At 41.5% G+C, this 27,160-nt stretch overlaps 1 protein-coding gene across 10 annotated transcripts in view; it reads right to left on the minus strand.

Moving 5' to 3' along the window:
- Window positions 1-27,160, minus strand: part of TNIK (TRAF2 and NCK interacting kinase) — a 399,001-nt gene that overhangs the window by 152,676 nt on the left and 219,165 nt on the right. For all 10 annotated transcript variants that reach the window (XM_040480745.1, XM_040480740.1, XM_040480737.1 and 7 more), the window contains exon 3: window positions 11,545-11,601. In XM_040480745.1, coding sequence (XP_040336679.1) covers window positions 11,545-11,601 — 57 coding nt within the window. The remainder of the gene's footprint in view (window positions 1-11,544; window positions 11,602-27,160) is intronic.

A 27,160-nucleotide genomic window follows, 5' to 3' on the forward strand; every position in this document is an offset into this window, starting at 1 on the left:
TTTGTAAATGGGTTATTCTTATGTCTGAAGAATTAAGCAAAAGGATCAAGCTCACTGGGAAACAAATGAAAAAAAAAAAAGTAATGGTACTAAATTGTTACAAAGGTTACAAGGGAATAATTTTTAAAAGCCAAGTCCAAGATACTGGGAAGAACTATTACTTCAGTACTGATACTGCAAAGTCTAGTCCAAGCTGATTCATTATGTACCCTCAGGCATTGCATAGATACTCTCTGGATATCAGCCATTTTCACCTGTGATTGAAAATAAGAATATCTATTTAAGCTGCCTCTCAGGGCTTGGAAAAAACTAAGTGCTTATTTGAGCATAGCTTTATTGTCAAAAGAAAGAAGATTGCTTTTTTCACAAGATCATGGGAATCTATTTATTGCTTAGTATTTGTGGTAGACTTGGACTGGGAGGGAGACAGAGAGGGAGTAGAAAGGCCAGGATATTCTGCATCCTCCTTCATGAAGAAAGGGAGCCCATTAGTTCTTCTTTTTGTCTCTGGGCTCTGCCATGTGACCTGCTCTGGCCAATGGAACATTAGTAAATGTGCCCTAGCAGAGGCTGGAAAAGTACCTGTGCACTGGGGCATGCTCTCTCTTATTGCTGGCAGACAACTCTTCCATGTGAGAAGAAAGTGGTTTTCACATGCAAGGAAATGGATGCGTCCAGGAGATGCTTTTAAGCCACTGACTGCCTCTAATGACGATATCATATAACAATATGATACCAGGGTTATAAAACATAGCCAAAGCCCACCTCCACTATGTCCCAGAAACTGTGTGTGTTATCTTATTTCATACTCAAAACAGCTCTATTAAGTAGATGATTTAACGATCCCATTTTACAAGTGAGGAAAATGAATTTCACAGAGGTAAAGTAACCCCCAAGTTCATTCGTATTTTAAATGTCAGAGCTAAGATTCAAAGCAAGATTCCTCTGACTCCAAAGCCAGTGCTCTTAATTCTCTACTGAAAACTCCAGTTACCCATGGTGATAAAACAAAAGCTGCTAATCATGAAAGAAGTGTCTGGGAACATTTCAAGCCAGGGATGAAGAGAAACGCGCCTTTGGTCCTCCAATTAAAGAAGCTTGTTAGCACACAATAGTATTTGCTTATGAATGATATCAAGGGATAAAAGAGGGATTTTAAGTTGCATATTTAATACATGGGGAATATACTTTAAGCAACTACACTATGCTAGGATTTAAAAATGGAATTAATAAGGCATTTAATATTAGTGTGCTCTATAACAAAGAGTTTGCCCAACATTTAGCTCTCAATCCATGGAACAAGAGTAAAACTGCATAACTTATAATAATCCAAGGGACGGGTCAGTTTCAATTCAGAAGTATGAGATGTATAGACTGGTAAGTGCCACTACACCCTAGGCATATGGGCATCAGGTAGAACCACTTCTGCTCCTGCCCAACCAGTCCTGCTTTCCATAGCACTTGTTGGCATTAGGCAGTTGTTTGTATTAATTTTCCTATCATTCTCAACTCAACCGTTGACAGAATATGACATGAAGTTGAAGATAATTTATTGTTAAAGAATCAGAGACTATTAGAATTTAAAGGGGTTGTTGACATTTTCCAGAATGTACGTTTTAAAATAATTTGTAATAATGAAATCCTTTCCTCCAATAGAAATTTTATTCAGGATGCCAACAAATATAGCATCAACAAAAACTAGACTTTTAAAATCAGTAACATTTATTTTTGTGAGTGTAACTATGCGATATCTAGTTATAAAATTAATCAATGACAACAAAGAAGCTGTTTTAGTGAATACGTTAGATGTTTGAAAGAAATATAAAGTCCCATATCAGCTTCAGTATCTCATTAATTTTTAGTTTTGTTTTGTTTCCAAGGCATAGAAAAAACAAGATAAGTAATTGCAAATTTCTCTTTTTAAAGAGAAAACTGAAATTTCAGTGGAAATTCTTCTTCCTGAATGAAATTGTGCACACGAACGGAGTAACTTAGCAGTACAAATTAAGAGGCTGCCATTTTCCAGTGTGTTTGTTGGTATATAACATACAGTTTGAGGTTTGTTTTATCACAGTTTATTAAACATGAATATATATTAAAAATTAGATAATATTTAAGCATGTACGGATCTCGTAAAATTATCTCAAGGTGGGGTTATGCACCTGTAAACTGTATTTTTATACATTGAAGGAAACAAACCCAGAATGGTCCAATGACCTAAGCCTTGAGAGAACTGGGACTTTGCCTTGACATTCTGTAGGCAGTGCCTGGATTTGCTGTATATGTTAGTCTTAAGCTAATGAATGCATTCAATAAACATTTAACTCCCTACTGTACCCCAGGCATAGTGCTAAATGCTAATAATATAATAATACAACAGGGGCGCCTGGGTGGCGCAGTCGGTTAAGTGTCCGACTTCAGCCAGGTCACGATCTCGCGGTCCGTGAGTTCGAGCCCCGCGTCGGGCTCTGGGCTGATGGCTTGGAGCCTGTTTCCGATTCTGTGTCTCCCTCTCTCTCTGCCCCTCCCCCGTTCATGCTGTCTCTCTCTGTCCCAAAAATAAATAAACGCTTAAAAAAAAAAAAAGAAAGAAAAAAAAATATAATAATACAACAATGGGCACCATGGATTCAAGCTCTGCCACAATGAAACTTAACTATAGGCTAGTGGGGAACACTGATGGAAATCAAAGAATGACACAGATGCATGAACAGTCACAAACAGGAGAGGTATGGATAGCTAATCTAATTGGAGGCATCAGGGGAGACAGCACCAAGAATTTCAAGTTTGGGCTGAATTCTGAAGGTCTTGTCGGGGGTACCCAGTTGGGAAGAAAGAAAAAAAGTGTGACATGGTGTGACTATGGAGGGAACCAATTTTCGTGCAGAAAAATAGTGACTGCCAAAGCCCTATAGATGGAAGGGGTACGGCATGTTGTCTTCTATAGGAATTGTGGGTACCATGGAGAGAAAAAGGAAAGATGTCGGCAAGAGACACTGTGATAATAATAATATGCACTGAACATACTGTTCTACATGTTGTTCTCAAAAACTTTCTTTATAAATAACTATGCTTACTTCTCTTATAAGAGAGGGGGTGTGATCCACAAGGCAAGGTTAAGCAACATGCTCAGGGTAAGGGAGCCCTGAAATGTCAAAACTAGAATATACCCAGATGAAACAATCTACGGAGCTCTTCTTTCCCATGAGGCTAACCTGCTCTCTTGCTGGGAAATTTCTCTTGCTGGGAAATGCTGTCCCTTAGAGATCCAGCTAGCACAGCCTGATGTGCATCTTTCTCATACCCAAGCTTCCACTGATGATGGCTCCTTATAAAACCATGAATTAAAAAAAAAAATAAAATAAATAAAGACCCTTGATCAAGTTAATACAGAAGTAAATGAGTTTTACTCCTGGTAGTGTTGTCACTAACTTGCCTCAAGTCTTACATAAATGAGGTGACTTATATCCTCAGGGACCCTGCACCTATAATTCAGGTAACAGCTCACAGGAATTGGAATGAGTCTTATTTGATGGTATAAACAGTATAATTGATAATGCCTCCCCTTTGTGTTTTGGTTACCAGGAAAAAATAATTTTCTAGTTTTCTGTGGCTTATCATTTGGATTTGTTTTTCTTTTATCTGGTTTTCTACTCTTTATAGTTTCTCTGGTCTCTTGTTTTCACATATATATTATCATTTTGTATAGCATCTACTATGCCCCAGGTTCTAGGTTAGCAAGCCGTGCAGGAGGTACAGAGATGAAAACTGCACAGTTTCCATTCCTGGCTCATTAAAGTCGGTAGGCTTTAAATGAGAGAGGACTTTCCATAAAGGGAACACAAGGGGTGAGCTTCAAGTCACTGGGAAGAGAGCCAACATATTGATGGGGAAGTCAAGCCACAAAAGAAAAAAAGCGCCCAATAAGAGACAACCTGATAAAGTCCAAAGGTGGACATACATATGAAATGGAAATGTGCCGGCAGCACAGAGGAGGGGGTGAACGTACAGAAGGAGACCCCACAGTCTGCTACCGAAGAGCCTGGTTGCAAACCTGGATTTGAATAGCACGCTCAATGATCCAGGTACTCCTCATACCTCTGTGTGCCAACATCCTCCCCTACACGTATCTCAACTTCACTAGGGGCATAAGAGAATTAACTATAATTTTGACCAAATGCTTAGAGGTACACAAATGAAAGGCACTACTGAATGCAAACCGTAATGATGTACAAATATTTTTAAAAATGAGTGAGCCTCATTGTTCACCCTCATTAGTTTGGGGGCATAGACAGTAGTTTCCAGGGTCATTCTTTGCTCTTAAGGAATCTGTCTGACATGCGTGCATACATATATGACAAGTCTATACACCCAGTGTGCATGCACGTGTGCAGAGACCTGGACAGACATAAGCCACCAAAAGGGGGATAGTCTGTAGGCAAGACAGGGGGAGATGCTGAAATGTGCAGGCAGTGGGCAGCTCAGCTTGTTCATTTTTAGAGCTCTAGAAGCTTTCTAAGTTCCAAATGCTGTATACCATACAGAACTGATGCACTAAATACAGCCTCCAAGGTAAAAGGTATTATGGACACAAAAATAACATGTTTATCTTTTCTTTGTTAAAAGTTCTCATCATGTGCTTTATCAGACGATCTGTCTGCTAAAGATGCCTACCTGAAAAGCCCCAAAGGAGAAGTCCCAAAGAGGCGTCCAGAGGGGTCTCTGAAGCAGAAGAGTGTGGGCTGGGGATTCCTAGGCTTTGTTGAACCCACCTGAGAGTGAGACTCCTAGAGCTGAGAATGCCCTTCTCCCAGCCCTAGTAACACAAAACAGAGATCTACTCATCTTCGGATCTCACTTACCTGTCACTTTATCAGGAAACATACAAGCCACCCGGATAGATTCGTTTCCTCTTAAATTCTCTCTTAATACCCTCTGTACAGTCCTTAGATGCTAATCAAAACTGTGATTAAGTAATTGTTTGGCTATTTTTCATGTCTTTTATACATGTTGGAATGTAAGATTCCAGAAGACAGAGCCTGTGTCTGTTCTACTCACTGCTATCAGTCCAGAACATAGCACACCCTTTCATTCTTAAATGAATGAATAATTATGGTTTCATTCTTCGGCTTCTAGAATCTAGCTATATACATTCTCTCCTAGATCCTGCTCTATAGTAGGTCATTTGGTACATGCTTGGGGTGAGACATTGTTCAGGGTAAGACTAATAACTCTGTAATTGAGGTGATGAAGACAGGGCTGATTCAAACCATTTACACACATCAACAAGAGACTAACCCGGGGATGGTGCACAGTTCACAGCATAGGCTGCCATCTCCACACTATCATCTACTAATGACAGAAGTTCAATGCATGCTCTAAACTCTTCTTTCCATTCCTATCGACTGCCCCATTCAGGAATTCACTGTATCTTACCAGGGCTAATAATTAAGATAATTTATTGAGGACCTGTTATGTGCCAAGCACCAGATATTATATCATTTTAGCCTCAGTATAAGTTTGTGATGTCTGTATTTCCAGCCAACACATAAGAAAAATGAGACTCATGGGGTGCCTGGGTGGCTCAGTTGGTTAAGTGTCCAACTCTTGATTTTGGCTCAGGTCATGATCTCATGGTTTGTGAGTTCAAGCCTCACATCAGGTTGTATGCCGAGAGCACAGAGCCTGCTTGGGATTCTCTCTCTCCCTCCATCTCTGCCCCTTTCCCCCCCAAGGTCATTGTCAGTAAGGAGGTAGTAGGTGATCTCAGCTCTACCTGAGTCTGCAGGCCATGCTCCACGGATACTCCCTCATCTTTCATTCCTAAAACAGGGCTGTGGGGAGAGTGGACACACCTTAACTGGCTGACTTTGAATTCCAACTCTGCCATTTACTATCCGTGGGGCTTGGGCAAGTTACTTAGGCTCTTCGTGCTTTTAATTACTCATTTGTAAAATGAACACAGTAGCAGTGTCTGCTAATGGGAGTTGTTTCGAGGATTAAACAGACTAATATATGTTGTATTAAGTAAAACAGTGCTTGGCATATGATAAGTACTCAGCCATTTTTATTTTGACCATGGATGTTGTTGTTATGACTATTATTAATGTTATGTTCTGTGCTACCAATCGCTCCCCTGAACAGTCTCTCTTTGGGAGAGAGGAACGAAACGTGCTTGTAGCAGTATGTACCCTGACTCTTCAAAACAATCCGGATGAAAAGATTTTTTTTTTTTTGGTCCAGTTTTAGCCAACATTAACTATGGGCAAAGCCCTCTACCAGAGGCTCCAGGGAGACCACTTCCTTACCCTTCAAAGAAGGATGGAGGCTGGTCATAAGCTTCAGCCACAGGAATTCAGTAAGCAGGACTGAAATAGGAACTCAGTCAAACAGGGTTTAAAATGGATCCTCCTAGTAGACAATCCCATCACATTAATTTACTGTTCAACTTCTGGCTCCCACATTGGCTCTTGCACTGGTTTGGGGGAAAGGACCAGGACGTATAGCATCCCATCCCTGGTTTTAAAAAAAAAGTTTATATTTCTTTTATATATTGTATTTTTGCCTAAGAGGATGTGATCAAAATGTTCTATTGGGAAAACAGAAAGTTTGAAACCCATGTAAAATCCTGTCATGCTATTTACTTCCTTCATGACCTGGCCCTACCTTGTCCAGAAGGATCTTGTATCATTCTCTCCTCAGCCCTTTTGAAACTAAATCATGTAATAGTTTCCAGAATATACTTCAATGCTATTTCAGCCTCCATGCCTTGGCACAGGCTGTCTCCTTGGCCAGGAATATCTGCCTGATTGTCCTTCCTGGGCTTAATTACTCTACCTCACTGTCAATATCAAACTTTATAAGTAGATTGGTTCATGAATTTTATAATTTTATTATAAAATGGATTCATTTCACTTATAAATATTTGGGGCGAGGTTGTATAATTGTGAGTTCCCCTGCAGGCAAAGGAGCACTTTTTCATCTTTGGATTTCCAGTGCCCATCAGAAACTCAGTTTTCAGTAAATGTTTATTGAATATATTAATGGGAAAAAAAAAACACAGTAAATTAAACACTAAATGCCCTTCTGTGTTAATTGGAGACCTATAGCAATGTGGTTGAGATGATGGATTTCAAGGATACAGTTAAATCGCTCAGGCTGAAATAGTCACCCCACCATGTACACGTTACATTGAGCCAGACACTTAATAAGCCCGGTCTTCTCATCTCTGTAATGGCGCTGCTAATGGAAGTTGTTTTGTAGGTTACTGAAAGGATTAAATAATCAGAATATAGAAGGTGCTTGAAAGAGTCTGGCTCGTAATAATCACTCCCACAGTGTTAGTTACCATTATTATTATTTCTGGCTGCAACATAACAAAGGCACTTAGAGAGGCACTTGAGAACCAAATCAGTTTTAGGCACATCCACTGCAATGGTATTTGATAGCACAGTGCTGCAATTCTCCCGGTTTTACCTACTCAGTATCCTTCCCACCCTTTCCTCAAATATCTCTCATGTTTTTCTTTCGTGAATCGTCCTTTCATGAATCATCCAGCCCTTAGTCCCTGTAGCTTCCAGGGCCAGGCACCCAATCCAGATATGGAAGAAGGAAACAAGGGTTGGCTCAGGAATAGGGACGTGACCCAAGCTGCACCACTGATATTCAGACTGGCACTTTGCTGGGACTAACAATAATGAAGTAATTAGAACATGAGCCTGGACCTGTTGGTGGGAGGAAAGCAGAGCACAAAGATAGAGAGAGCCAACATTCCTAATCACACTATGTGACTTGCAATAATTTCCATTTTCAGCTTCATTTGGTTTGAGGGGGGCTTTGGTACTACACCCCACAGTGTCCTGAGCAATAGGATCAGAAGCAGTCATTGTAAAGGTGAAAGCCTATGGCATTAAGTTATTATCTCCTTAAGTCCTGTGTGGGCTTCAAGGTATCATTGTAAAGGGACTGGTTTACACCAGGAATCTTTCTCCAAATGAAAATGAGAATCATTTACGGGGTGATCAAAGAACCACAGTCTCTTCACATATGGTGGCCAGAAAGCAGCAAATCTAAAAGCCTAGAGAAGTGCCCCTCTGACTTTCACGAATCTGGAGTTCCTTGAGGAGCTTGTAGAAAAGGCAGCTTCTGAGGGTCCCCCAGGACCCTTTCTCATGAAGACCACCAGAGGGCTGACAGTTCACTGAAGCTAGTGGTCCACTTTGAGAAATGTTGTTTAGATATTGTAGGCAAATCTAGAGTACACAAACCCAGCTGGGAAGGAATCCCCAGAAAGCTGCGAAATGAAGAAATTCTCATAATTATTTCAGGAACTAAAACAACTTCAAAGACTGAGTCTGAGTCGAAGTACTAATTCTGAAGCAAATATTGGCAATTTTGGAAGTGTCTCGGCATTAAAACCAGAAGAGCAGAAGCCTTATATCCAGTTCTCTTTGTGGCTATTTTCTATTAAAAAAAAAAAGTGGTGTAGAATAAAAACAATAATTTAAAAATTGATTTCAAGCTTATGGTTTTATCAATTTCATTACAATAAACTATAGTAACTTTGCAGTAGATCACTGCAGACAATTAACAAAGACGACCTTTGAGAATTCATCTCCATTTTTAACAGAGCAGCTATAATGAGCGCAATTACAATAATTGGTAAGAAGCGTTTGCAGCATTCCATAATACACAAAAGACAACATGGCAAAATGAAATAGATTGTTTTCTGAGGATACCACACAAATTCCACAAAGGAAATCATACACTGACTGTAGTGTGTAAGGGGGTGATACAAAAGTCATTTGATGCTGTATCAGACACCGAGGGAAATAAGAAAACTATCTCCTGATGTGCTATCCATATTTATCTTTGATAAAGCATCAATGGTTACAAAATAGTCAATGAGGTGCCTGAATCAGGGAAACTACTCAGCCTTTTCAACAAGGGTTCCCTTAGAAAATTAAGCCTAAATAACATAAAGCATACATTGTATGCAACGGATCGACTCCCTATGTGCTGGCAACAGCCTTAGCTCTGTATCATCCTCCGGAGAATTGAGAAAAGAGACTCCCAAGTTATTTTCTGTTGAGCTTCGCTATCTTGTGGAACCCAGTTTAAAAGGGCTAACTGACACTCCTTAAACTGAGAATACATACGCTGGGATAAAAAGCTGTGTTGATTCCAAAGCAAGGTGGTCTAACAATAGTCAGTGGTTCTTCAAGCAACTTGAAGTCTCAAAAATAGAACCAGAAACTAGGAAAGTAATATCCAGTGCTCTCAAGTCATACTTTGCGCATCAACATACAGCTTTGTGCGCTGAGATTAATGATGTCAATGGAAATCAACTGTTGGTTCCACAGAGCCACACAACAGAACTTTGCAGCATGAATGTCTTGGACCCCACCCACAACCAGCAATTGTTAAACTGCCAAGTGCATCACATTATGTGAAGATCCTATTCAATCCAGGGAAAATACAGTAGTATGACTTCAGCAGAATTGCAAAACAAATTCACTTGTTTTGTGGTACAAACTTTGCAAAGGGTTTACAAACTTATAATGGGTTTCTGTGTAGATACTGATAGTACCTGATCTTGACTTTTGTGTCAGATTTGCTAACTGACCACACCAGTATCCATTCTCCCTTCCTGCCTGACTAACAGAACCCAGATTTTTAACTGCACATATTGGGAGAATAAAAAACTACATTTCCCAGTTTCCCTTGCAGCTAGGTACACCCAATGAAAGCAGAAGTTAAGTAGAAATGTTGTATACAAGTAGACAAGATTTTAGTGGAAGGAGCTCTTTTCTGTACCCTTCTGCTCCCACCCACTCACTCTTCTTTTCTTGCCGCCAAAGAATGTGATCAGTTGAAATCTGACAACTACCTTGAACCATGGAAGTGACCTTTAGGGTAGAAGACACTTGGTCACACTGTTGCCATACATCCCTGGGCTATAGATTCCAGACTCCTTTAACATGAGACAGCAAGACACTTGCATTGTGCTCCAGCCTTTGTTATTTTGAGTTTTCTGTTTCAAGTGGCAGAATCTAAACCTAATTCATATAGTCTACATGCAGTTTCTTATTCCGTAAAGGCCAGGTGAACTAATAAACTAATAGGGATTAAGTATCTGAACTGGTTTGCAACCTCTGAAATTTGAATAATGTATTTAAAAAATAAAATAAATAAATGAAAGGACAAATAAAAGGGAGTAGTACTTTATCAAAGTGCCAATAAACATGGGAACGATTTTTTGCCACTGAAAGGTATCTATAATTTAAAGATGAATTCAGATCATTAATAAGTAAGGAAAGGAAGGCAGTACGAAGTGTGGTATAAATGAACATTAGTGAAATTAGTATTACGGTAGACAGTGTATCATATAATGTATACTTATCAAAGGTAACAAACTAGGCCAGAAAAGATATATATAGATTGAAGTCTGTCTGACAAACAGATACATTGTGTGCCTTTTTAAAATTTGTATGTTGGTTCTTGGTATCTTCACGTGGTTCATTCATTCTGTGTCTATTTACATCAAATAAACCACTTCTGGGCCAAATGGAAGACTTTGGTCTTTTAGCTTTTATGAACAGCAAGCAGACATCTTAGAAAAATCCCCAGAACAATAGAAAATTATTAACATATTTTTGATGTCTGGTGTGTGTTTTCAAGTCTGATTTTTGCTCTGTACTTTCAAAAAGGCATTAAAATATTTTATTTTTTTTTTTTTTAAAATTTTTTTTTCAACGTTTTTTATTTATTTTTGGGACAGAGAGAGACAGAGCATGAACGGGCGAGGGGCAGAGAGAGAGGGAGACACAGAATCGGAAACAGGCTCCAGGCTCTGAGCCATCAGCCCAGAGCCCGACGCGGGGCTCGAACTCACGGACCGCGAGATCGTGACCTGGCTGAAGTCGGACGCTTAACCGACCGCGCCACCCAGGCGCCCCTAAAATATTTTAAATAGCCGCAGCAAAAAGATCGAAAGCAAAAGGTTGTATTTAAAATAAAGTCTATTCCTTTTGATCATCCAGGCAGAAATTTTGTTTCAGTGTTGCTCCATAATAACAAGAATTTTTGGTTATTTGGTCAATAATTTCGAGGAGGGAAATGTTTATGTTAAATATCCTACTAGGATTTTAGAGCTACCCAAACTCTTATCTACTCCAGCGTTAGGTGGACCTTTGGGAAAACTGTTAAGACCCATCTCTTCTGTGTAATCTCTGTATTATTCTTTTAATACCTTCAAATCCGTGTTCTGTCTTCATATGCAAATATCCTTGGTTGTGTTTATGTAAATTTTGGAAACACATTATTCGCTCTACATAAGGCAGTGTGTAGGTTTCTAATTTAATTAGAATGGTTTATCCCTGGTCTTCTCAGTCAGATGCTGAATACTCTTACTGCTCTATGTTAAGCTCAGTGGGGAAATATCTTAGATGTTTAAGAAGATTCTATTTCTGAAAAATGATTTTTTCACTAATTTCTCTATCATAACTATATAGCTACTGAGATGGCAAAATAAAGATACGTTACCCCTGTGACATCCATAACCTTAATGGCTGCAAGCTGGCCCGTTTTAACATGACGACCCTGTAAAGAAAAAAAGTAATAATAGAAGACTTTAGTTCTGATAAGCAATGTCTACATTCAGTTCCAACTATAGAGAACAATTATCTAGATCACTGTTATAGAACACCGATAGGGAAGACAGACAGACAGAGATGGACAGATACACACACACACACACACACACACACACACACACACACAGAAATCTTAAATGCTTTAAGGATCAATTTTTATTTAGCATTTACTTTGTAAAACATCTCCATCATTTTGGTTTTTGGGGTTTGTTTTCATAATGGTTGTCAAGTTAACCAAAAAGAGGCAATATTCAATAACTTGTTTTTATCTTCTCTCCAAGGTAAGGGCTAGTGTGAGAGGAAGGGGAGCTAGGTCTGGGTGTAGAGACACAAGTATCTCCTCTGTCAGAAAATAGTCAGTAGGTGAAGAAACTTTAGTTTCCTTGATTATGAAAATATCTTGTATTAACAGTCTCAACTGGATATGACTCTGCTATTACTTGAGACTGTAAGTTAATCTCTATCTTAAAAGTGAGGCTAGAATAAAACAGATAGCAATAAATCTAAATCTGTGATCAAAGGGACAACATTGAACAGAAGCAACTATTTCCCTGAAAATGGGCAACTTGGGTCTTTGGAACCACAATGAAGTGTCAACCACACAGAATCAGAAGAGAATAGGGTGTGGTGAGGGGCCAACACCAGAACAGAAGATTTCTCTTCACTTGCTCCTTGAGATACGTGAAGTCTACCTCCCACTCTCACACAGTAGCAGGGATGACCAATACGTCTAACTTCTAAATGCATTTCATATGTCTTCTAAAATACATTTCAACTATGACTGCTCCCCGGGAGTGTGATGCTGCTTCCAAGATCAGTTGGATTCAAATCCCAGCTGCATAACCTTAGGCGAGTCTCTTAACTGTCTTGGCTTCAGTTTCTTCATCTGAAAAATGGAGATAACGGAACCTGACTCCTGGGATGGCCGTGAAAATTATATGTGATAATGTATATAAAGTGTTTGACAATGCCTGGCACAGATCAGCTGTCAGCAGATGCTGCCTATGATTGTTTGTGACCCTGTCCTGTGCTTCATGTTAAATGTCGTCTTTCCTTCTAGGCCACGTGACTCATGAAGGCCTGGGTCATGTCTCATCGTTGTGTTTCCAGTACCTGGAATGGTGGGTGCTCACCCCACAGATGAAGTGGTGTGTTTATGGATGCAAACAGCAGGTGATGGACGCTTGTAGTTGGGAAGAGGGGAGAGGCTTAGTGCTGTCTGCCCCTTTGCGTCTCATCTTTCTCAGCTTTTTGCATCTATTTTCTCTGACTCTAGTAGCACTTCCTTCACCTTCCGGCCTCCCATCCTGCTCCCTTTCCTCCTTGGTCAGGAAAGAGCTAAAAGAAGGAGGCATCAAGTTGGTAACTCAATATGGACACGGCACAGCCCCTCCTATTTATTTCGACCTTCAAGACAGTAAGGGAGGAGCCGGGAGTGTCACCTCTCAGAGCCCTGAACTGAAGCTCCAGAGGCCTGAGTCCTGTCCAGGTTCTGCTCATGACCAGTAGGTTCATCCGAGACAAGTGATGTAACCCATCTGAGCCCTGGTTCCCTCCTCTGCAAAATGTGGGGGAAAAGGGCTCAGTGGCTGAAAGTGAGGGGAGCAAGTATTATTGTTACCACCACCCCTTTCCACTGCAAAGAGCATTTGGAAATAGTTTTGGCAATGACTGAGTAGTGTAGTGCTACTGCAATTCAGTGTCCAGAGATCAGGAATATTAACTTCAGGCAGAGAGTTAATCTCACACAAGGGAGAAGTAGCAACAGCGCCCTCTGTTGATAAACACTAAACGGCCTCTGGAATTGTCCAGGTCCCAGTAAGAGTCTATGGTGCTGTAATGTTGACCATAGCAAAGGAATCAACAGCTTTTCTTTGGGAATACAGTTGACTCCCGAACAGTGTGAGGGTTGGGACACTGACCCCTGTGGAGTCAAAAATCCATGCATAACTTTTGACTTCTCAAAAATTTAACAAATAATAATCTACTATTCACCAAAAGCCTTACCAATAACATAGATTGGTTGGTTAACATATATCTTGGGGCACTTCTGTGGCTCAGTCGGTGGCTTTTGATTTCTGCTCAGGTCTTGATCTCACAGTTCATGAGTTTGAGCCCCGCACTGGGCTCTGCGCTGACAGTGTGGAGCCTGCTTGGAATTCTTTCTCTCTTTCTCTCTCTCTTTCTCTCTGCCTCTCCCTTGCTTGCACTCTTGCACTCTTTCTCTCTCAAAAATAAATAAACATTAAAAAAAATATGTCCTATAGTGATATATTTTATGGACTGTATTCTTACAATAAAGTAAGCTAGAGAAAAGAAAATGTTATTAAGAAAATCATAAAGAAGAGAAAATACATTTACAATACATACTGTAAAAAATCTGCATGTAAGTGGACCAATGCAGTTCAAGCTCGTGCTGTTCAGGGGTCAACTGTATAAAGTCTTTAAAGTAAGGGCCATAAATCATACCTTAAACAATGGCTGTTTCTCTACTAAAGCACTAAAGAGGGTAGAGAAACTGAAGGCAAATATAGAGGGTCTGAATGGTATCCTAGAGCTGATTCACCTTGAAATTATTATTATTTTTTTTTTTTTTGAGAGAGAGAAACAGAGTGAGTGGGGAGGGGCAGAGACAGAGTGAGAGAGAGAATCCCAAACAGACTCCACATTATCAGCACAGAGCCCGATGCAGGGCTTGAACCCACGAATTGTGAGATCATGACTTCAGCCAAAACCAAAAGCCAGACACTTAACTGACTAAGCCACCCAAGCGTCCCCACCTTGAAATTCTTTTAATGGCTCCATGCAGGCAGATAAGGGGAAAACCACCTGCATATGGCTTGCAGGGCCTCCTACGAACTGGCCCTCTATCTGCCATACCACCTTGGTAGGCTCCCATCTGCTCTTATTCCGTGGTCCTTGAGACTAAACTATTTGTGTTCTCTAAATGTACCATATTGTTTCTTGCCTCTCTGATGATGTGTTTCCTTGGCCTAAGACACCCTTCACCTCCTGAATCCCTAGTAAACTTATTCACTCTTGTCAGATTCAACTTAAGTACCACCTTCTCTGAAACCTCACTGTCAATCACTCTCCTCTGTGCTACCAATGAACATGTTCATGTTTCTGTTATTGCACTGGGCCCAAAGAACCTGTCCCTCTGTTTTTCCTTCCTACTCTCCCTTCCTTCTTCTCTGGCTTCATTTATAGGAGACCCCTGCCTAGGACCCCTCCCCCCAATCTTATATAGAATCCTCCTGGTTCAAGAAGAGGCTTGACCAGCAAACTCTGGTTTGCTCTGACAGCCACCTCTTTCTCTTCCTCTGTGGGAGCCCGAAGCACCTCTGTCAACACGCAGTTTGAGAAACAGTGCACTTGATCTTTAACTCCTTAAGAAACAGGGGATCCTCTTGGAATTAATAATTTGTAACAAAGACACGTCAACACCTAGTTCTTTCCACCAGCAGCTTGGGAGCCAAGCAGGTCTAGCTCTTGGTCCGGGCCCAAGGTCAGGGAGCAGACATAATACAAGCAATCCATTTCATATTTCAAACACAAGGCACTGGGCAGTTCTTGGTCTGAAATAAATAAATATCTGCTACTTTTTTGAATGTAGAGTATGTTGTTGTTTGGTATTTGTTTTTATTTTAGTAACTGCTCTAATGTCATTAAAGGCAACACTGAGAAAAAAAAAATTAACCTCCTTCTCTCCCATTTTAAATTTCACTTCTAAGCTGAAGAATAGTTCTCGATGGCGCTGACAGATGACTGAATAATATACCCCGGGATGGCAGGTTGGGCTTAAATGAGATCCTGGAGATGGAACAATTAGCAGCCTCAGCTCAGTCCCGGGCAAAGGCATCCCCCGCACTCTGGAATAGGAAGGCTGCTGAGCTGTCAACCTTTGATAGAGGAGGGCCACAAAGGAGGCCGCCTGGCATGAGGTGCCTTTTACATCACTGGAGAATGTCAGCCTCAATTAGGATCCAGATTAAGGCTGACTTTGAGGGAATAGCCAGGAGTCAGCTGACCTAAAGATCACTAGAAACTTGAGGCGCCGTCATTGTTAGGACAGCGTTTGAAGAGGCACATAAAGTGCTCATAAAGTCACAAATAAATTGAGTAGGAAGAGACCCTAAGGTGCCTAATCCACTGCCCTTTTTGAGATGAGGCCAATATCTTACAATTAATGAGGACCTAATGCCAGGGCACTTTCTCCTCTTTCCCAGTTCTGCCATCCAGCTCTTGAATTAAAAATTATTATCACTAAAATTAAAAAAATTATTTAAAAAAAATTTTTTTTAACGTTTATTTATTTTTTTGGGACAGAGAGAGACAGAGCATGAACGGGGGAGGGGCAGAGAGAGAGGGAGACACAGAATCGGAAACAGGCTCCAGGCTCTGAGCCATCCGCCCAGAGCCCGACGCGGGGCTCGAACTCACGGACCGCGAGATCGTGACCTGGCTGAAGTCGGACGCTTAACCGACTGCGCCACCCAGGCGCCCCTAAAAAAATTATTTTAAACAAATCTTCTTTTCGTATTTTACTTAACTGGAGTTAAACATTGAACTATTCATCTCTATTTCAGGTAGGATTTAAAAGAAAAAAAATTTTATTTGATTGCAAGGCAACATGACAGGAGAATTTTATTTTATTTTTTACTTTATTAAAAAATAATTTTTTTAATGTTTATTTATTTTTGAGAGACAGAGAGAGAGAGTGCGAGCGGGGGACAGGCAGAGAGGGAGGGAGACACAGAATCTGAAGCAGGCTCCAGGCTCCACGCTGTATGACAGGAGAATTTTAAAGTGAAAATTTAACATTACCCTTAATTTTAATTTATTTTCACTTATGAAAGAAACAAAAAATCTAAACATAGACTCCATCTATATTTGGATCTAAAATACATATTCAACCAAAGACAAAATAATTTTTATTCTGAAAAAAAAAACCTGAAAGGGAGACAAATGGTTAAAATTTTTTTCTCCACAAAAATTAGAAAAAAAAACCATCTTATTTAACTGTAGTTGCTGAGTCATTTTTAATAAAAGAATGAAGTGGTTTTTTTTTTTTCCTTGAAATAACCAACAATAACAAAAATAACAGACTAATTCTAGAAAGGCATAATTGGTATTCGAGTAGGATCCAAGCCTATTGCCAATCATGTCCTCAAGCATAATAAGCCTGTACCCAAGAAAGGAGGAAGAATGGGCCTCACATCCAGGAAAGCACAGGGTGTGGGGTCACTCAGAACTGGTGAGTGTGGTCCCGCCCCATCCTCAGACACACATACAAACACACTCTCTCCCCTTCTTCCTTTCTTTTTCCTCACCCTTGAGGTTAAAAAAAAACCCTATCTGCTGGTTCTTGTTCTTTGCAAAATAACTCAACACTGCAGTGAAATCTAAATCACTCAAGGATTATAGTACTCTACCCCTTTACCTCCTTCCTAAAACGAATGCAAAAGAAAAACAATGGTTTTGTCTGAAATAGCCATGTAAGCCTTGGCTCTGTTATTGCTGTTATTTTTTTAAGGAACAGCAAGATGGCTTTAGAGCTGGTAGCCTGAGGCTAGCCTGGAAGAAAGAGTACTTTCATTTCTAGGTCACTGAAATACATTTGTTTCCAGCAGAGCACATGAGCAAACTGGGTTTGTGGAAAATGCAGACACTCTACCTACTCTTTCCTTCCCTGCTGTCCAAGGGCTCCCTTACAGGTAGAATGTTTTTAGCTCCTTGTGTTTAGCTTAGATTAGATCTCCCCTTTATCGAGGGAGACTTCACTTTCCTAATTGCAAGTGAGTGTTCTACTGTTGCATTTCCACAGTATCTTACATGAACCCTACCGATCATAGCCAATGCTATGATTTTCAAAATGTGCATCATAAGAACCATGAAAATTGGAGCACCTGGCTGCCTCAGTCAGTACAGCATGTGACTGCTGATCTCAGTGTCGTCAGTTCAAGCCCCATGTTGGGCATAGAGCTAACTTAAAAATAAACAAAACCCCACAAAGAACCACGAAAATAAATCAAATCAAATGGAAAAAAATCAGAGTGTAGAACATGTAGTAATGGCAGCCGTTGTTTCATGGATCAAATGTCATGGTTACATCTATCTATCTATCTATCTATCTATCTATCTATCATCTATCATTGATGCTATAGTGCACCACCCAGACTTTTCCTTCAAGACCAAAACATCTGATAGCTCTCAGCCAGTTCAATCTCTGGAAAGTGCCCTCAGCTACAAAAGCACTGCCAAAGTCATGCTCCCTCCTGAAGACAGACAAGTCAATGATTGGTTGACACAGGAGTATAAAGGTCCCAGCCCTCTTGCCTTAAAGTGGGACAATTCTGAAGGACCATCTCAGCTCCTGATGCCTCTAGCGATGGCTGTGGTCTTTGTAAGACTGCACTGCAGTCCTTCTTTCTTCCGCACAATTCTATTTTCTTCATAGGTATAGACCCTAAGACCACTCCTCAGTAAAACTCCTGCATGTAAATCTCCATCTCAGAGTCTGTTTCCAGAGGAACTCTACCTAAGACACCTGGTGACAGGAATGGCTTGAGGAAACAGGTTCTTAGAGTAGCTGCAAGGAGACCCCCATCAGTGGCTCTCGGATAGCCCCTAGCATGCTACAGCAGTGTCACTGTCGGGATGTTCGCTAGTAGGGAAGTGGAGTAGAGTAGGATACAGGTGCAAGAGAATTCACTAGGGATTCTAATATTTCAGACTTTTGAGAGGTCCAAGAAAAACAGTAATTAAAAAAGAATGGAATCAGATGGCTTCTGCTTTTGCTGACAGCCATTGATGTACTAGAGAAAAACAAAGAAAAGCCAAGGGCAATTAACCATCAACTGAAGGCAATCTGTGAAAATCATCAGGGAGTTGAGGTTTAAATCCTGAGGCCTGTGCACTGTCTTCAAATAAGATGGGGACATCTCTGCGGTAGGCTCAGAGGGGTCAGGGAAATAGAAGATTTCAAGCTCTCAAGCACATCAAATTGGATGTCTCCTTTTCAAGTTTCAGAGTCTCATTCCTTCCCAATTAGACTCAAGTTGGAGATTCAACCTTTTCTTCTACCCTGATAATTCATTCCTGGGACTGGTCCTAAGCTTTTGCTATCCTCAGGCTGCAGAAGAGAATCAGTTTTTTTTTTTTTTTCAACGTTTATTTGTGGGACAGAGAGAGACAGAGCATGAACGGGGGAGGGGCAGAGAGAGAGGGAGACACAGAATCGGAAACAGGCTCCAGGCTCTGAGCCATCAGCCCAGAGCCCGACGCGGGGCTCGAACTCACGGACCGCGAGATCGTGACCTGGCTGAAGTCAGACGCTTAACCGACTGTGCCACCCAGGCGCCCCGAGAATTAGTTTTTTTTTATTTTTAATGCCACCCAAAATTGTGGTAAAGGGACAACGGCATAGTCAAGCCTGAGAAAGTCATGGTAAGCATGCCTCAGACTTCTCAGGAACGAGGATCAGGTCACCCGAACAGGTCAGCCACATAGACAGCAAAAGTACTAACCAAGGAGAGAAGAAGTGAAATGGATAGTAGAGGAGGGAAATGATGAGCATAAGCTGCAGCCATTAGATAAGATGTAGTTGGGGGCTTCTTATAACATTGTCAAAGAGAAGAGACCAGCTAGAATACTAGAGGAGCTGTTTCCAAATGTATACAAAATAGGCAGGTCCAAGCGTCACAAGGGATTGACTATAATGGATGTTGTGGTGTGCCACACAAATCCCTTCCTCAGTACCTAGGTGTTCTGCTTCTCTTCAGGAGCTGCCCTTAGCCAAAGAGAACAGCTAGACCCAAGGTCATACTCCCTGACTAGAGGGAGTAAGCATTCGATGACTATTAATGAAGGTAGCAAGCGTTCAGTGACTGGTAGATGTGGGAATATAAAAGTCTGCATCACTTGTGTGAAGGTGGAACAACTCTGAAGGGCCATCCCAACTCCAAAGCTCCTTTTTGGGATTTTTGGGATTGCCTAGGGCCTTGTAAGTGCATTCAACTTCTTCCTCTGCTCAAAACTATCTTTACTCTCCCACAGGTGTTAATTCTGAGAACACTCCCCAAAATACTTCCTATAATCTCTGTCCTCAAAGTTTGTTTCCCAGGGAACTCCATCAAAGGCTCCATCCTTCCTCTCTTTCTTTCTCTTCTTTCTTTCTCTTCTTTCTTTCTCTTCTTTCTTTCTTTCTTCTTCCATTCTTCCTTTACTCTTTCTCCCTTACTTCCTATCCTTTCCTTTGTTTCCTTTCCTTCTCTCTCTCTCTCCCCTTCCTCCCTTTCTTCCTTTACCTTTTCCTCTTTCTTTCTTCCTTATTTGATATTAATGTATAATATTTCTTACCAGATCTGAGGTGAAAGTTTTTTTGTTTTTTGTTTTTTTGTTTGTTTGTTTTGTTTTTTCAGTTTTTACAAAAACTCTGACCTAAAGGATGAACAAAATGAACTAAGTTGAGTGTTAGGAAATATATCTGGATAATGGGAACATGTCCAAAGGTCCTGTTATGCTATGGTTACTAGAGTATTTCAGTAACTAAAAATAGGCCAGTATGGCTGGAATGGAGAGAAAGTGTCTAGCAAGTCCAAGAAAGGGCTCACAGGCTACTTTGAGGAGTTCTGCCTTTATCGTAAGACCAATGGACAGCCAGTGAAGGGTCTGAAACAAGGGTGTAAAGTCACCAAGTTTGCATTTTGAGAAGATTGCTCTAGGGACAGGACAGAGAATAGAGGAAATAGAAAGGATGATGGAAATATAGCATTTATAATGTTAGTTACTAATTAATTCAGTTGAGAGAGGATGGCAACTTGGACTGGGATGGAAGTAAGGGAGGGGGTGAAAAGTGGATGGAATCAAGAGATATTCAGAAGATCAAATCATCAAGGCCAGGGAATGGCTTGGATACATATTTACCCTGCACCTCCTGCACCTCCTACAGTGCTTGGCACAGCAGGGACTCAGAGCAAATAGGTGTTTACTAGTGAGACAAGTAGTGAGATCTGAGGGTTGTAGTCAGGTTCATGGTCACCATGAACCTTCAGCACCATCCATATGTCCATATCAGTTTCTTCCACTTCTCGCCATTTCTTTCCTTTTTTTTTTAATGTTTATTTATTTTTGAGAGAGAGAGAGAGAAAGAGGGAGAGGCAAGATGCAAGTGGGGGAGGAGCAGAGGGAGAGAGACACACAGAATCTGAAACAGGCTCCAGGCTCTGAGCTGTCAGCACAGAGATCGACGCAGGGCTCAGACTCACAAACCATGAGATCATGACCTGAGCCAAAGTCAGATACTTAACCGACTGAGCCACCTGGCACCCCGTTCCCCCATTTCTATCCAGGCACAAAGTGTACAAGCAGATGGGGTGAGACTGTGAGCAAGAATCTCAATCATCTCACTCATAAATAAGACATGAGAAGACGAATTTAGTAGATGAAATTCCTTTAAACTTGATAGAGAGGCCAATCAACGTGCCCTCTGCACAGATCACAGAGACTAGGAATTGGCTTTAGCTTTCCCTCTGAGCTATAATGATGAGAGTGAAGGTGTACTCTTGATTTGCCAGTCCCAGTTAAGATTAAAGCATAGTTAAGAGACCTATCTGGACATCTTCAAGAATGCTACCTTTCTTTGGCACACCATGTCTTGAGTCAAAGAAGTAGACAAAACAACTTCATGAAAAGACTCCAAAGATCCTTCTAATCAAGGAACATGAACTGTCACAGGATATATTTGAACCAGTGTCTGCTCCTAGGGTTTCCCCAGGTTAAATAAGGACTTTATTTTTCCTTGGCCCGTATATGCCATTCATCAGAAGCGTAAAAAAATCCTGCTCTCCGTATCTGTCGAACTGAGATCCAGCCATCACACTGCATCCAGACTTGTGGCAAAGACGAAGCAAGGCACTGACACAGGACAGTTCCCAAGCAACAGCTCCCCATCTCAACACCAGTCACTGTGAATTCCTCTGTTTGGCACCTCTGCGAGGCAGAAAATGGATTGTTTTCAAGACTGTTCAGGGCTGGGCCAACTGAGAATGAGGCTTGCTCACAGACACAGGGTGGGGAAGAAAAGACTCTCATTTTTCTTTGTTGGAACCTAGGAGTCCTGTCTTCAGGGCTGACAGTTTGGCTCAGTTTATAAATCAAAATGGATGATTAAAAGGAAAAAAAATCAAATATTCACAATTTTTAGCAGACAATAGTTAATGTATGCAGATTCCATGGCAGGGAGCCTAATGCCTGTACCCAGGAAAGGCACGCACAGCTGAAGTGACAGCAGTGACGAGGCAGACAGGCTGCAGGGTGAGGAGAGCTCAAAAAAGTAGCAGAACCAGTCTCTTGGCCATGGCCTTAAGCCAGGAACACACTTCCCAGTAACCTCTTCTCTCAATCCAAAAAAGGGAGCACAAAACCAAAGACCTTATGGGCTCTCATCTAATTTATGCCACAGAAGTACCACAATCATTGATGGTTTGTGTACATGAATTTCTGGGAGGATTTTTGAAACTCCTAGATGTAGGGTTTGAAAGATGGGGAAAGAATATGTATATATAGCCAACTCTTAAGCCTCCCCAATGTTCTACTCCTCCCCGCCCAGCACAAAAGCCCTCCCTATTCCCTGAATCAGGGTGTCCCCTGCGTATATAGATGGCATTTGAAAGCTCTGGTTCCTGGACACCAGTCCAGGATGAAGTGTATACTCAACTTCAGGAAAAGGAGGAAAATAAGGACTCTGTGGCATTTTTTTTTTTCCAGAAAGCCAGAGATATTCAATTTAAGTAGTTGCCATTAAGATACTGGATGGGAAAAAATGTCCTTAATGAAACATTCTTAAAGATTAGTCTTTAAAGAGTAAAAGTAAACTTTATGTTGATTTTCAATGGTTATTTTGTTTTTTACTGGGATTTTTCTATTGGGTGAGATTTTAGTACTCTGAAATCTGAGAGTCTGAGCACGGCGTTTTAAAATACATGGGTGCAGCACAATAGAGAGGTAAGTAATCTCCTTAAGGTACAAAGATGGGCTGTTCTTGACGCAGGTTATAAGAGTTCACGGCAACAGTGGACAGCTCCTAATAGCTTACAGTAGACAGTGTGAAGGATACTGGAGTCAACTCCTGTCTCCTCTGAGCTCACTTAGTTCCCAAAGTCTTTGGACATTCAGTCTGCCAGGCACATGGCTGCTATACTTCTAGAGCCAAAAGCTCCTCAAAGGCAAGGACTTGGCCTGATGTGTCCTCAGTCCTGTCGTTGTCTAGGACAGCATCTGACAAAGAGTAGGTGTTAAATCACACCGGGAAACGTGAAATTTCTAGCCCTAGTGGACCTTGTAAGCTGCCTCAAATCACAGTGAACAGAAAGACTCCAGTGATCCATCATGGCTTAACCTGGGAGAAGTATGACAGAATTTGAGGTAATGTCTACGTCAGAGTGGCAGATAGCTTTTCTCTCAAGCAATAAGAAACTGTAAGAATGGCTCCCAGTATGGTAACTGGAGGAAGAGGCCACTTGCTCAAGAAGGCTTTGTTTTTGTTCCCTTTTCCAAGTGCTAACCAACCCTCTGGGTCACTGGAATGAGCCCTGGAGGTGTGAGCAGGTATTAGAGTTCTGCATTCCACCATCTCACAATTGACCTGGCCTAGGAAAGGGTCAGGGAGAGAAAGATATGACAAGAGAGAAGCAAGGCCCAGACACTGCCCTGCTCAAGTTCCTCTATCTCTGCGTTCTCTTTTCCTGAGAGAATACTAACAGAGGCAGAACAGATTCACCTCTTCTTGGAGAAAAGTAGCTCATTTTGTCAGATTTTTGAGTCAACAGTTCCCTCGTTAGAGACTACTTTAGGAGGTGACCCTGTCTTCCCCTCAGTACCTCTGGCAGACCCTTTTGCTCACTCCATCCCACTTCCTAGCTGCAGATTAAGAAGATCTACTACGTTCTCTCCCCAGACCTGCATCAGTTTGTCAACCACAGCCCAACACTAGCCCTGTCTTTTTGGAGATTTACAACCACGTGGTCAGGAGTGGGTGGGTTGGCTTTGCACCACGAGGCACCATAGGCGACTAGGCAGAGATAAATAATAATGATGATGATAAAAAAGACAGTGCTACATTTCATTTCACCTAATTTATGGCTTCAATAGGAAACCAGTCTACCCACAGTGCCGTCTGGGTTACTTAATAACAGAGTGTCTATGGCAGCAGCAAGAACAGGTCTGGAATTGGAGGTATGGGGGAAGGAAAGAACGACACCGGTGTGGTGAGAAAAAAACAAAGGGAAAGGACCACTGTGTCCCCAGCTATCATTCTCGGGCAGCAGGGACACAAATAGGGACTCACTTGACTATCAGGGCTGTTGATGAATAAACTCTCTCCCACAGTGTCCTCAAACCCCCAGAAGTTTTAATTAAAACATAAGAAATGTCAGCTGGAGAAGCACTGGAATATAATTAGGGCCCACCAAATCTAAAGTAATGCAGGGAAAGAAGACTAGTAATGAAAGGGAAGCTTTCATGTTCTTACTGAATCCCTGCTCTGTTGCCGACACAAAAATCAATTTCAATAGGCTTTAGTTGTATCTGAGCAGGAACGCGGGCGACAGATGAAATTTAGTGAGCAATTTATTTAAGTTATAATGATTCTCATGGGGGAAAAAAAAGTCTACAATGAGCGCTTCCAAACAAATACCTCCTCTGTAAGGACTCTGTAAGAATGTGTGTGTCTAGACAGATGGTATGGGTATGGGTGTGGGTATGGGTATGGGTATAAGTATTGGCATAAAACGGTCATATATGTTTTATCCTAAAAAAATGTCGTTAAAGTCTCTACCTCACTCCATTTAAGGGGTGGTTTTGACTCAGCCCCCAAAAGACATTTGGGGTGTCTGGGGACATTTTTTTTGATTGTCAAGACTGGTATTACTGATACCCCGTGGGTAGAAGCCAGAGATGCTATCAGACATTCTACAATGCACAGTACATTTCCCTCCCCCAACAAAGAATTTTGGGGCCCAAAATGTCAATGGAGCCAAGACTGAAAATCCCTGCTTTAAAAGAATTTAACATTTAATAGGTGCTCAATGAATGCTGAGTTCTATTTAAAGTCACATTTCTTGGGGCGCCTGGGTGGCTCAGTCGGTTAACCATCTGACTTCAGCTCAGGCCATGATCTCTCAGTTCATGAATTCGAGCCCGGCATTGGGCTGTCTGCTGCTAGCACAGAGCCCACTTGAGATCCTCTGCCTCCCTCTCTCCCTGCCCCTCCCTTGTTCATGCTCTCTCTCTCAAAAATAAATAAATATTTTTAAAAAAAGTCATATTCTCCACCAGGTCACAAAAATCAAAAGGTAAGTTCTTGCTCTAAGGGATCTCCCGTAGGGCCAGGGAGGGAGATGGACGTGGTATTGTTCTTTCTTTGCTTAGCAGCACTTACAAATGAGGGGCATATTTCTCAAGTTCCAATACCCATGATCTTCTGGAACACAGGTAACACCCAGTGGCCCATAAGACCACTTTCCATTTGGCTTTTGTATGTGTAAGAAGCCAATTCCAAGATCTTCACTGTTTCCCAATTAAGGAGCATTTCCTAAATTAAAACAAACAAAACTATTTTTTTTTTAATTTTTTTTTCAACGTTTATTTATTTTTGGGACAGAGAGAGACAGAGCATGAACAGGGGAGGGGCAGAGAGAGAGAGGGAGACACAGAATCGGAAACAGGCTCCAGGCTCTGAGCCATCAGCCCAGAGCCGGACGCGGGGCTCGAACTCACGGACCGCGAGATCGTGACCTGGCTGAAGTCGGACCCTTAACCGACTGCGCCACCCAGGCGCCCCCAAACAAAACTATTAAAGTAGTATTGGCGCTAGGTAGAATTTGATTTGTGATAATTGCACACAGAATTTTGTTAATTTTGTTATAATTTTACTAATTACATTAATTTTTGAAAGAATAGCCTTTTTTTCATTTCTCAACAGCGCTTTTTAGTGCGTATGTGTGCGTTCTTTCCCTCTTTTCAAATGTTTAGTTATAGGTTTTAATTACTGGCAGCTCAATTCAGGAAATACATTGCTCTGTCTGATTAAAATATAAATCATGATGAAACTTTAAGCTTAAAATATAAGGGTCAGTTATAAGAGAACAAAGGTGTTTGCTTTTATCCAACGTAAGTTCTTCAAATGAAGGGATATAGGAATCTTGCTGTTGCCATTGATGTTTCCAAGAAATAGGGAAAGCAGAATTTGCTTTCTGTAGAAAGAACAAGATGAGCAACATTATGCTTTATCAGTGACAACCATTCGCCGCCTCTTAGGTACCTGAGGATTCAAGAACTCAAGTTTTTTGGAGGCGGTCAAGGAATAATATCCATACATGGATCTCCCACACAGTGTCTGAGAGGAGTGATTACAGCATAGTAATGGCTCCACCTGCAACAGCGCAAGACCCGGATCTCTGCAAAGGCTGAAAATCTCTCTCCCCACCAAGGAAGTCTCCGGTGTCAGCACAGACTGCATTAGCGATTGTGCTTTCCAAGCGAAGTCCTGCAAATCCTTCTTTGGGTAGGAGGGCGAGAGGACAAAAAGGACGTTTGAAAACGGAATGCCATTTTATATATGCAGGCAGCTCCTACATATTCATAATCTTTCAACGTGGTGGCCAGCGAGGACGACAGCAATTTGTCAGCAGACACATCCATCCCTGGTAACAGGGAGTAAGAACTCATGTGCCTCTTAGAAAACTATACCCTCGTTCAGCAATAATATTCAGAACACTTAAGTCTGAAATCTTGGGGAGGTGGGTGAAATATGATAACACCGTGAGAAAGAACTTAGGCTCTTTTAAGTGAAAATGACATCCCCTGAGCTCTGAGCAGGCTGGAACAGGCAGGCAGCTGACTAGCTTATAAACACAATGATTTCCAGCTAAATTTAGCTGCAATCTGACCTTGACCTGTCAGGTAGTTTCCTCCTAATGAGGGCGAGGTTTTCCTGACTCCAGTGAAATTCTTCTCTCCCACCACATTTTGATGCCTCCTGCTTAGATCAACTGATGAGGGATGGTGAGAAGGGCGAGGAGAGCATCTTGCTGACTTCCCTGACTATGTTCTCTTCTTAAGCAGGGATTTCCCCTGGCCTAAGAGACAGCGAGCGGAGGGGATCCCCATAGGTCCTACGGAGGAGTGTGGAAATCAAGAGATAAGGCTTAGGAGGAGGGTGAGGTGCCCTTGTATGAGGTACTGGACCTAGAGCTACTTTTGGTCAATAGTTTCCTTATCTGTAAAACAGGTATAAATTAATAAGGATTAAATTAATATATATAAACACACTCGGTATAGGGGCTGAGTAAATGATGACGACGTTGCGTGTTTTTAGAGTGACTACAAGGTTCGATTTCTGATCTTGTCTCCTGTTGTCCTCCTCACCCCGGCTTACTTAGCATGCTCCAGGCAGAGAGCCTTTCTCCCTTTCCTCCGACATGCCTGCACACTCTCCCTGCTTT

The sequence above is a fragment of the Herpailurus yagouaroundi genome, unplaced genomic scaffold (genome assembly GCF_014898765.1).
Source record: "Herpailurus yagouaroundi ecotype Mexico unplaced genomic scaffold, PumYag 159, whole genome shotgun sequence".
Lineage (NCBI taxonomy): Eukaryota > Metazoa > Chordata > Mammalia > Carnivora > Felidae > Herpailurus > Herpailurus yagouaroundi.